The 12,793-nt window shown below is 29.9% G+C and overlaps 1 protein-coding gene across 3 annotated transcripts in view; it reads left to right on the plus strand.

Moving 5' to 3' along the window:
- The window catches only part of Pex6 (peroxisomal biogenesis factor 6), a 62,349-nt gene that overhangs the window by 18,939 nt on the left and 30,617 nt on the right, over window positions 1–12,793 (plus strand). For all 3 annotated transcript variants that reach the window (XM_075358565.1, XM_075358563.1, XM_075358566.1), the window contains 3 exons: window positions 490–567; window positions 1,177–1,313; window positions 8,491–8,623. In XM_075358565.1, the coding sequence (XP_075214680.1) occupies window positions 490–567; window positions 1,177–1,313; window positions 8,491–8,573 (298 nt within the window). In that variant the 3' untranslated portion in view covers window positions 8,574–8,623. The remainder of the gene's footprint in view (window positions 1–489; window positions 568–1,176; window positions 1,314–8,490; window positions 8,624–12,793) is intronic.

Raw genomic sequence — 12,793 nt, forward strand, 5'->3', positions numbered from 1 at the left:
GTTACTTTTGAACTTAAAAATAAATGATGTAAATAATAATAAGTTTTCATATCAAAATAATATTTAAAATCCTGTCGTAGATGATTAACACACATATAACACGTGTAATAACATTAAATCTTAGATGATAACATTTAATAAGTAATGGTTAGCACATTATATCATCTGTTAAATAAATAGAAGTATGATGTATTTTGAATAGTTTATTAGATAATACTTCATTTGTAATTTGATGAAGTACAGAATGGCTGGCAGAAGTCATTTTTGATTTTTCACTATGGACTGTACAAGTACAGTGCTTATGTATGTAAATTTAAACTGTATTGAACTATATACTCACTGACACAAACATCTTTCTAAACTGTTCTAAAACTACATTTCAATTTTGATTATTTATAATAAAATTCTTTCTTGTAATAAAAATAAATTCTAAATTAAGACATAATTTGTTAGGTTGTGCATTAATTCTCTTATCTGATGTTTTTTCAGGCTTGACAAAATGCTTTATGTTGGTCCATGTGAAGGAACAGATGCCAAACTTAATGTATTGAAAGCTCTTACTAGAAAGTGAGTGATGTGTTTTACTTAATTAAATAAACAAAAGAAAGTATTTATTGTCATTGGTTCTTGAGCTTTTTCTCTTTACTTTGTTTATAATAGTAAAAGATTAAAAATAAAAAGATGCCACTGTAAGCTCAGGTTATTTCCTGTTTTTTCTTTTTTAGAACATATTTTTCTCTTTTTATTTAGAAATTTAGGAAGATTTTGGCTGATCAGTAATAAGATTTATAAATGTTTTTTTTTTACTGTAAAATTTTCAGGTATGGTTATAAAAAAAAGAGTTCAAGATCCTCCTGAAGCCTATTTTGTTTTTGTAGTAAAGATTCTGTATATTTTACATTATGAATGATATTTTCAATATGTCAAGTGGCATTTTATAAATGATATGTCTTATGTATATGTTCAGGATTAATTTACAATCTAAGACTGTATCACGCTTGCCTCCAATCTTGTTTTGTTGAGATTTATCACCCCCTCTTGAAGTGATTAAAAAATTTATTGTTATCAAATATAATTATTTTCAAAAAACGACTTCCCTTATTGTAAGAGTTTATAATAATTATTAGATATTGTACTCAAATTTTTAAAATGTATACTCTGATATTTTTATTACAGATTTAAAATGAATGAAGTCGATTTGTATAAAATAGCAGATTCACTTCCACGATGCCTGACTGGGGCTGATCTCTACTCAGTATGTTATAATGCTTGGCAGAATGCAGCTAGGAATGTCATTAGACAAATGGAAAATTGTAAGAACTCATTATTGTTTATAACTTAATAGATGAGATTAATTTAAAATGAATATTTATTGAGTTTATTGATTAGTTATATCTTCATTATAATAATGCATTAGACAGTTTGCAAGGTAATTACTAACAGTGAATTACTGAATTGTTAAAAATAGCATTTTGAACACATATGATAATCTGCTTCCCTGGAGACTCAGTTCCTTGCAAGAAGTTTTTGTGAAGCAAACATAATGATAGCTTTTATACTTATCATAGAAACAAAGAGTGGTGGGTTGTAAAAGAAAGCAATAAAGTAGAAGGAAGCAAACATTGCTATCATTTTTTGTGAAACTTGTCTGTCTATTACATATAGAACAAACAATATACTAATCATTGTAATTATGTTACTAGTGTGAACTATAGCAGTATATAACTACAAAAAACCATATAAATGTAGATGAGATCTCTGCTGTTCCTAATGTTGGTATTAATTACAGATGGGTACTTATGTATTAACGCCACCGCAGCTACAGCTTTATTTAAAAACAAAGTAGTCAATCAGATTTTGGTGGAAAGTGAACAGTCTCTTTATTAATTTTAATAAATGGTTATTTATATTTATTTATTTTATAAATATAATTTAACCAAACTTAACCTACGCTCGCTAACCCTGACTAATTAACACAGTAATTTTTTGAGTATTTATTTAATAAATTCAGTAATTATTGCAATTATTTATTATTTAAATAATCAAAACACTCCTGTTAATTAGTCAAGGTTAGCGAGCAAAAGTTAAGTTTGGTTAAATTATATTTATAAAATAAATAAATATAAATAACCATTTATTAAAATTAATAAAGAGACTGTTTTCAATCTATGTAAACTCTATCGGGCCATTTTCCACTGAAATCCGATTGACTACTTTGTTTTTAAATAAAGCTGTAGCTGCGGTGGCGTTAATACGTAAGTACCCACAGATGTTTTGACTTAATCTTTCCATCAATCATATTTATCAAGTTTCCTATTATTTATTTTATCAGCATATTAAAAATGTATCATTGAATTAGATAAGTTTTATATGTTGAGATGTGAGGTTTGCCTACACAACTGTTTGTAGATGAAAACCACTCGGTTAATATTATTACTGTTATCAAGTCCAATTAGTAATGCAGAAATTAAAAAAAAAAAATTTAATGTACTTAATAAATAACATCTTCAGTTTTTTGTTTTTTAGTTTATTCTTCATCAGAAATTTATATTATATTAACATTCTGATTTAATCTTGTTGTATAACAACTGTCAACAATCATACCTGTTCTAGTCACATCCAGGAGAAGAAAGAAACAAATCTTGCTGTTGACAATTGTTTCAAACAAGATATTTTATTAAGTTTGCTCTATTAATATAAAAATCTCTGATAACGTAGAAAAATGTTCAGTGTAAATATTTACTTTGCTAGCAAATCAAATTGTTCACTTAATTATCATAAACAAGGTGAATGAATATATGAAATATCTGTTTTATAAAATAACAGTGTTATTAAAAATTAATTTACAAAGATCATTCAAATCAAACATTTTCTAGCAGCTCTGTGAAAAAAAATAGGTTATGATTGCTATCAACATTTAGTACACTTAAAAATTTGTTGGCTTTACAAATTAAAGTTTTGTCTTGTTTTTAAGATCAATAAAGTTACCTCTCATGAAACAGCAATTTCACCTTGGTGATGTAATTGATTTTCAAGTTTAGGGAAATTAGCATATCTATCAGATATTTTCACCAGTGTATGTTATTTAAATGTTTAGGGTCAACGTCAAAGTTTTCATGTTGAAATACATTCAAAACAATGATGAAAACTGTAAATTAAAGACATTACTATCACATGACAAATTTAAATTGTCCAATCAGGAAACATTTTCTAACCAGGTTACCACACATCACACAAATTTGAAACATGTCTACGAATATTTTCCTTTTTTGATGCAGGTAGCAATAACTAGATCCATTTTTAGTTTATGTGAACTAGAAAGACTACAGTAAAGTATTCTGTGAAAATTCTTTCTCTGCTTTACTTTATCAAATAGTAAATTCAGAAACCTTTTGAAAAGCATAGAATCAAAATAAACATTTATAAACTTTATGTAAAAACAGAATTTGTTACAAATTGTAGTACCAGCCAGTAAAATGAGAATCATTGTTCACATTAAAAGTAATGTGATTAGAGTAAGGAACATGGTTTCCACTGAATTTTAAGATTAGTTTTTCCTGGACAGTTAAGTAAAAATTTCCTGACTCATAATGTTACGCTATTGCCATTTACTCCGCAAATATAGATTTTTATTATTTTGCAGCCTCCACCAACCCCGCAGCTACCCAACTCGCGTCATTTTTTTAATTTATTACATTCATTTTAAAGTTTATTTTTTAATGATTTTTTTTACATTATACTTTTAAAGTTAGGCTATTTTTTGTATTTAATAACAATAACAATATTTAATAACGTTTTTACATAAAAATGAACATCATGGTAACTAAAAGTAACAGATAAGAAAAAAATGGCTTGCCCACCTAAGATAACTAAAAAATGTTCACAAAAACTAGCCTACATTATTTTGCAAAGTAAACAATAACCAATATTCAATAACTTGGTTTGCATAAAAATTTTAAGTAACACAGATTTCAGTTTAAGAAGGAATATACGTATGATCACAACTTAAAGGAAAACTAAAATCACTGTAACTAAAAGTAATACAGATACGAATATTAGAACAGAACACCTTATTTTGTTCAGAAAATAATGTTATTAGCATTTACTTGAAAAATATTTTGTCAATATTATTCTAATGTAATTGCAAAATGCTATCAAATTATAGTGAAAGGCCATGATTAATGACATAAGAGAATTTAGTAGCTCTAAGCTGGAATTTTGACGTTACACAATTATCAGGAAACGTAATTTCAAAAGTTGCACCAACATCTTCACATGAACTTAAGAACAATGTATTAGAGAAGTAGTTGTGTTGTCTTTTTGTGTAAATAAAGTCAGGGATTCAAATGTACCATTTGCTGCTGAAATGGTATTACTCTTAACAAGAAGATCCAAGCAAAGAGCGCGCACAGATATATCACAACCATCATTCTTACAGCTGCTGGTCAAAGTTTTAGTCTGCTGAGTTGAAGTACCACTGGGAGATAAAAACTTTTTTCGTGAAGGCTGAGAATTCCTTATCTTAATTATTTCATTATGCTGCTTTCCTTTCCTGTGCGAAGTCACTGCCTTTTGGCCCATATTGCCCAATCCAAATGTTTTTTACACATCACAAAAAGCATGTTACATATTTCTATCTCTTCTCAACCAACTGAATTCTGGGTATAAGTTATATCTAACCACTAGTCATTAAACAATTTTTTTAGATGCCAGGAAGGCAATGTTAAGCATGAACTGAATCTGGGAAAATAAAGATACTAGCCTTGGCACTAAGTGCCAGCTCTAGTCCCTTCCCCATAGCAATCTATGGATGTGAAATTGGGCTCTGAAGAGGGAAGTTATAAAAAGAATTGGTGCTGAAGAAGAATGCTGCGAATACCATGGATAGCCAAAATTACCAACAAAGCAGTTTTAGAGTGGGTCAAGCCTGCTATGTTCCATGAAGACAAAATACTTTGGCTCAAGCACTTGTACTTCAGGCATGTCATGCGGTCAAATTTATTTGAAAAATCTATGATGCTTGGTATGATCAGCAGCAAAGGAACACCTGGCTGCCAAAGGACCCGTTCGTTGGCTTGATACCATTAAAGCTGACGCAGGCATGACCATGAAATAACTGAAGGAAGGAGTCAATAACAAAAGTGAATGGAGAAAACTTGTCCATAGAATCACCGAGAGTCAGACATAACTGAATGAACATAACAACAACATGAGTCAGACGTGACTGAATGAACATAACAACAACATGAGTCAGGCATAACAACGACAATCACCTAAAATATTTAAAAAATCCATGGTGGTTTGAGAGAAATTTTAAGAAAACAGATAACAACCTTTATATTTTTCAGTGGTAACTTTTTGTGAAAATTTCACCAGTGAAAAAATGAACTGCAGTTTGGAATATTCTTCCTTTAATATAAAAGAATAATGTAAGGTTATGTAAGAACAGGACATGTTAATGGCTGTTTGATGCACATAGTTGCAATGTGCTGGGGGATGGGGGTCACTTCCCAACACCAGGAATGTATATAAAAATATTTTGGCATTACTCAAAAAAATACCTATTAATAATAATTAACATTATTAAACTTAATTCGGAAATAAAAATGTAGTTCTCTGAAATGTTTTGCAATTTTTCCTAAGTTTATATTTTCTAACATTTCGTGCCTGTGGGAACCATGTAATATATTTTTCTGTAATCTCCTAAAGTTTATGAATCTTTAGTAACCAACTTAACATAACTTAACTTTTTAAATTTTGTGTTCAAAGGTCTCTTCCAACAAAAAATATGTAAGAGATTCAGAACAATTTTTTCGCCTGAAGGTTAGATTTAATTAACCTGAGTTTTTTCCTGTTTAGCCTCCGGTAACTACCATTCAGATAATACTTCAGAGGATGAATGAGTATGATATGTGTGAGTGTACATGAAGTGTAGTCTTGTATATTCTCAGTTCGACCATTCCCGAAATGTGTAGTTAATTGAACCCCAACCACCAAAGAACACGTATCCATGATCTAGTATTCAAAGCCGTGTAAAAATAACTGGCTTTACTAGGACTTGAACGCTGGAACTCTCGTCTTCCAAATCAGCTGATTTGGGAAGCGTTCACCACTAGACTAACCCGGTGGGTTAGATTTAATTTACCTGTATATGATTCATTTATAACTAACTATAAATGAATTAACTACTCTTCAGATGTTCATAATTTATTTAATAATAATAATAATAAATATTGATGCTAATTTTATAGAAAATATTTAATGAATGTTTCCTATTAGTATGTAAAGAATAAATTTTTTACTGTGATTAGTGATCATATCAATATAATTCATTACAGTCAATTAATTCATCACTACAGATGCTGCATCTACAGTCCTAGTTTCCCTACTATCTGTACATGTAGTATGTCTATTGGCTGAGGTACTAAGTTGATGATGGGCTGTAATTATTTATTAAATGTTAAGTTTTCATAATGTGGTATTCTGAAAGTACTTGTATCTCTTGTTTGCTGCTTACGATTTTAATTATTTTCTAATTATAGTTTAAACAATAAAGTAAAGACCTGGAAAGAAATACATAAAATTGTGTATTTATTCACAATGAAGCATGAAGTGAATCCTACTTTTAAAAAAATGAAAAATTTTTGTAAAAATAAAGGAAGGTCTTTTGTTTTGTAAAGGTTGCATAAAAGAGAATAATTGCATTATTGCATAATGATGTAAAAAGTTAAAAGTGTCTGCAAATGCTTAATAAAACAGTTAAAGAATATTGGAAACAATAATATTTAATGAAGCAGATATTTAGGAAGACTAAGGGGATATTTATGATTTATTTTTATTTTGATGTTTCATAGGTGAGATCACCTATGAAACACTTCTGTTATTTTCTAAATCAGGTCTTTATAGACTTCAACTGTGTCTTCTACTTTTTTTTTAATGTAAGAGTTTTTTTTATTCATTGATTTGTTTCATTTTATCATGATCTGAACTTAGATTATACAGTATTTCAAAAATAATCCTTGCTTTTTAAATTTTCTGATTTTGTCCATGGAAATGGAAATTGTTTGAAACTATCAATTTTTTTCAAGTTGTACAGGGTACTGCAGAACCAATTCAGCAGTTATAAAAAAAAGTAATGGAGGTATGTAGAGAATAAATATTTTTATTTTCTAACTTAATAATCATTAAGTTTTGAAAATAATATACTCAAGATGGTGGTCGTTAGTAGCAAAACACATTGGAAACAATCTCTGAAGCTTTGTACAGCTTGTTTACATATAGCACAGGGCATGGGTATGGTAGAATCTGTTGCATTAGCTCTGGTAGGCTGTGAGGACAAAATTTAAACACCTTTTCCTTCAGATATTTCCAAAGAAAGAAATCACAAAAGCTAAAATCAGGAGACCACGCAGGCCACCCCACATGAGACCAGACATCCACGAAAAATTTCTCTCATAACACTGAGTGAATTTCAGGCTGTGTGATCGTAGTCCCATTCTGGGTTGCAGAAAATATTGCAACATTGAAACAAAATGTTCAGAATTCATGGTCATGGCCAAGTCGTCATCCTCAAAGAAGTATGGGCCCTATCACGCCAAATTGTGATACAGCACATCACACCATTACTTTAAAGGAATGTAGCAGTCCTTTGTAAATAATTCATGATTATTTTCAGTCCAGTAATAAAAACTCTGCTTATTCACAGCTCCACTAAGGTGAAAATGTGCCTTGTCGCTACTACAGAAAGTTGCCTCTGGAATGATCTGTGCAAGCATTTGCTCATACAGATTTTGGCAGTTGTGTTTGCTGGACTCAGTTCTTGAGACGTCATTATTTTGAAGGGTTTAAAATTCAATCAAACTCAGAATTTTCCTCAAACTACAATCTGATATCCCCAAGGCAACAGCATGTCTCTGAGCAGAACATCTTGGCAATTGCTCAATCGCTGATCTCACAAGTTACACATTTTCTGGTGTTCCTGCATTGGCAATGTGTACCTCTTCTTACTGTGCTACCAGTTTCCTCCAACTGCCTGCCTAACTCAGGACTGAATTGTGTTCGCATAGGAAGAGCATTGTTGCACCATTGCTGAAAAGCTCTTTGTGTCAAGATCACAGATCGATCATTTTCAAAATACACGTGCACAGCAAAGTCATGATGTACTCCACTCCAATCCATGTGGCTACTAAAATAAGGTCACCAACATAACATTGGGAGACCACAAGCACTTGCCTACCCCCATCGTCACCACCCAATCCAATCATTGACCCCTCCAACTGCTTAGTTGGTTTGCCGCACTTGTATTTTAAAAAGTTGATAGTTTAAAATAAATAATATTAATAATTCATAACAGCCTTGTTCTAATTAAACAGTGTACAGTAATTATTACTGACACTGTTATTCATTGTACAATTATAAAGTGTGATAATGCATTTTTTACATTCACTTCACAAAATCCTTCACACTGACATTTAATAACCTATGTTACAGCCACCCCTGACTCAAGCAGAGCTGTAATTGTGTCAGCTGATGATTTTGTGGCAGCAGTTGATAATTTGGCATTGAATAGCTGAGGTAATAGCACTCATCATTTTTGGAATGGGCTTCATTCAACATCATTTTGGTAAGGTTCTTATATGTACCTAAAAAACTGTCAATAATCATCGAAAGCCTATTTTTAAAAATTTCATGTGACCAGAAAGATGTTATCATTAATGAATATCATATTTATTATGATTTTATGTACAACAAAAAGTAAACAATAATATTTAAAAAATTTATATTCAAATAGCAGTTTAGTTAAAACTTTAAAACTAATAATTTGCCATATCGCAAATTCTGCTCTATAATTATTAGTTTATGTACTTCCCTAGCTTAAGTTTTTTTTTTAATTTTCTAATTCAAATAACCTTACAGTACTCGTATATTATTTTTTTGTAAAATGAATATAATAATGAAATATATGTATGTATGTCTTTATGATGCAACTGAATCAGTTTATAAATTTATATGTTCATATTTACTTTGTGATTATTGTTCTAGCTAGTTATTCCATCCTCCCCACCCATTGCAACAAGCTATTTTTGCAATATTGGAGAAAAGATAAAACATTACATTAACTAAGCCACTCAATAAAAATATAGGTAAATATTTTCTGGTCAGATGAGTAAAAAGTGCAGCAGAGCATGATTAACATTTGTAAAACAATGCTTTTTATTGATATAAAAATTAGAAAAAAATGTATTTCAAAAAACTCAGCAATCTTCCCAAGAAAAACTAAATATATTTAATAGAAAAGAATAACCCTCCTTTTCAAAATAAAAAATCCCTTTCGGCACGCCGGAAGGCAGAGGTAGATTTCACTGGTACTAAGTAGGAGATAAAAAAAAATGTCCACCTTAAAGTTAAGAAAAACTTCAAATTTTCTCAATACAACAATGTGAAAAGCATGTGAAAAAAGTTTCACATGTTTAGCATACGACAACCCCCATCTTCTTACAATTCCAGCAACATTTTGGTCATCCCTTGCCGTAAGGGTTGGTCATATCAAAAATTGTTTCAGAAGCAAGTTTTAAGTAATGTTTTGAGGACTAATGACCACTTTACACCAATTCAATACTGTGGCTATTAAAGGAGGTATGATTCTTTTTTGTCTTTAAAACCCGATTTTTTCAACCCCCTGGGTAAATTTTTGGTGATATAAAAAAAATTTACTTAGATAAGTTTTAGGTCCTTATTCAAAAAATGTAGGAACTTTAAATGAATTCGATTTATTTAATAAGAAAGTTATAGCGATATTCTGTTTTTTCCAAAAAGCCTTCTCTCCATTTCACACCACATGCTGATTTTGGCCATTAACAAACTCAACCAAGATTTTGGGACGAGTTATTTTTAAGGAACAATTTGAAAGTGATTGGCGCAAAATTACAGCAGCTATCGTGTCGACAAGAAAGTGAAATATATGTACATTTTATATATATATATATATAAACTTTATGTAAATAAACTTTTGAGTTGACGGTGGTTTTGGGGTCTGGGGTTGTGAAACTATATTGAAATTTTCTGGAAGTCGAATCGTGGTACCCATTACAATAGGTATCTTCTTATGAAATCTACCTAAAAAGGGTCAATCCGTTTGAAGTGACCCAAAAAAGATGGCTACTTGACCAATTCAAAAAGAAGTGAAACTTACCCACTTCTTTCCTACATGTTTTAGGACCTTAAAACTATTTTCTTTAAATTTTTTATCGAAGCAGTTTACCTGTAGCAGCCATTTTTGTTACAGTGTGCACACCTATTTTTGTGATTGTAAGGATTTACAGAACAAATTAAAAAACTACTGGTCCTGGAAGGATGAAACAAAAAGCAATTCAATCATATTTTCTCAGGGTAAAAGGTTGGTCTAGTAGTTTATTTACCTATCTCTTCTTTCTATGAAAAAATTATTAATAAAGTTGAACATTTAGAACGGTGAAATTTCACTTTTGGTAATTTTTTTCAAGAAGTAGGGATGGCATACACAGTTTGAATTATTTTTTTTATATGTAGATATATTTTAGTAGTTTTACCAAAAATAATAAATGATATACTTACCCCTAAATTGCTTGTGTGTGACAATCAGTGGTGGATAGGAGAAGTGATAGATATTAGCCTCGAAAACTATGATGTGTAGGTTCATTTTTTCCACCCAGCTGGATCATGCACATCATTTCAACAGTCTCAACAAGACAAAGTGTGGGTACTGATTTGCAAAGTCCTTAAAAAGTTGAACATGACTTGAACTAATTACAGTTCTCACACAATTTTAAGATAATTATCAAAAAATATATCACAACTGTTGGTTAACCACACACTAAATAAATAACAAACTTTCATTGCTACAAAAACAGGCTATTTCATTGAAGAATAATTAAAATTTTGCTACAATATATTTTTTCCTTGATAGTAGTTACAAAAATAAACCAATATAAAAATAAAAATGAATTCTTGAAAAAAGATATAGGTTATTCATTGAAGTCTCAGTTTGGGTTAGTTTTACAAGCATTTTTGAATCAAAATTTTAGTAAGTAGCTGGTATTGGTTAATTTATCTTTAAATTAAATAATTTTAAAAATATTGAAAATGTCGACATCAACAACATAGGGGCTAAATATAAAAAAATATAAAGTGCAAAGAAGACAAGAAAAACCCCCTTAGAGCACGAACTTAGTGAGACAAAATTGTATCGCTTTTAACAGTTTTTTATGATTTTTGAGAGGTTATAACTTTTTTATTAGTACAATACACAAAAACCTTTTTTGTTTGCCATAAACATCTACAGAAACACTGCAAGTTGTGCAAATTGAGATTTTTATCACCAGCCCCATCAGTTATTTGAAGTCAGAATTTGAATTTAAAAAAAAAATTAGTTTTCTTAGGTTCATAAAAATTTAGGGGTAAGTATATCACTATTAATATTATTTATGGTAAAACTACTAATATACACCTACATATCAAAAAAAATAATTCAAACTGTGTATGCCATCCTGCTTCTTGAGAAAAAAATTACCAAAAGTGAAATTTCAACTTTTTTCATGTTCAACTTTATTGGTAATTTTCTCATAGAAAGAAGAGAGATAGGTAAATAAACCAGTGGAGTAATCTTTTCCTTTGAGAAAATATGATTAAATTGCTTTTTGTTTCATCCTTTCAGGAGCAATAGGATTTTAGTTATGTTTTCCTTAAACCCTTACAATGATAAAAATAGGTGTGCGCACCGTAACAAAATTGGCCACCACAGGGGTAAGCTGCTTAAATAAAAAATTTTAAAATTTTCCCAGCCAGTGTTATTAACAGTGTTTGAAATCAGTGGTTGTTGGAAAGTGTTGAATTTGAATTGCATGTGTTTATTTAGTGTATACTTTTGTTTTACTAGTTTTGTTATTACAGTTTCATAATTTTAAGATTTAGTCCTTTTTCATGTACTTGTACAAAGTTAACGTTTTTATTAATGAAATCTGCATCTTTGAGAAGATTGGAAAATGTGACTGTATTGATAAGGATGTTTAACAGTATATGTATTCCAGAAGCATTGCATTTCCCTAATAATTGGGTACCATTAAGTCAGTCACTTTGCTGGGATATTTTTATGTGTGGTATGTATTTGTGCCATTTCTTCTTTGCAGTCTTGAAAATCTATGAATTATACTTCTAAAAGCAGATAGTTCATTTGTTTGGTCAATATAAATTATTATTAATTAGTGTTTATCATTGTTGGTTTTATTAAGAGTTTTGTAGTTGTTTTTGTGATTGTGAAATGGAAAATTTATTTGTTCATATTCAGTTGTAAAATTGAATTTGTGCTGGGTTTTTCCATTATGTATATTAATGGTTTATCATATTCTCTTGCTTTACCTTCATAAAAGATGATATCATAACATTGATATGTTATGATTATATAGACATATAATCATATTATTTTGTGAGCATATTTATTTTGGATAATACACAAGTTTTTTCTGTATATTACGGAAAGAATTCTGCTACAGTACTGAAAGTGAGTGTCCATAGGAAAACAATAAGGTTGTGTGTAATTTGTTTTTGTTTCCACGGTTTGAATGAAAAACCCACTAACAACACTGACTAACACAAGTGTGAAAACAGCATTACCATCATTTAAAATGAACAGCTTAAAGCATTATGACGCGAGTTTTTAAGAACTTTATACTTTACAAATTACATTGTGCCTCATACTGTATACTTTACTACATGTAGTTTGCAGTTTTTAAAAGCTGCTAATTTTAAATAATAATAA

Source organism: Lycorma delicatula, chromosome 2 (genome assembly GCF_047948215.1).
Source record: "Lycorma delicatula isolate Av1 chromosome 2, ASM4794821v1, whole genome shotgun sequence".
NCBI lineage: Eukaryota > Metazoa > Arthropoda > Insecta > Hemiptera > Fulgoridae > Lycorma > Lycorma delicatula.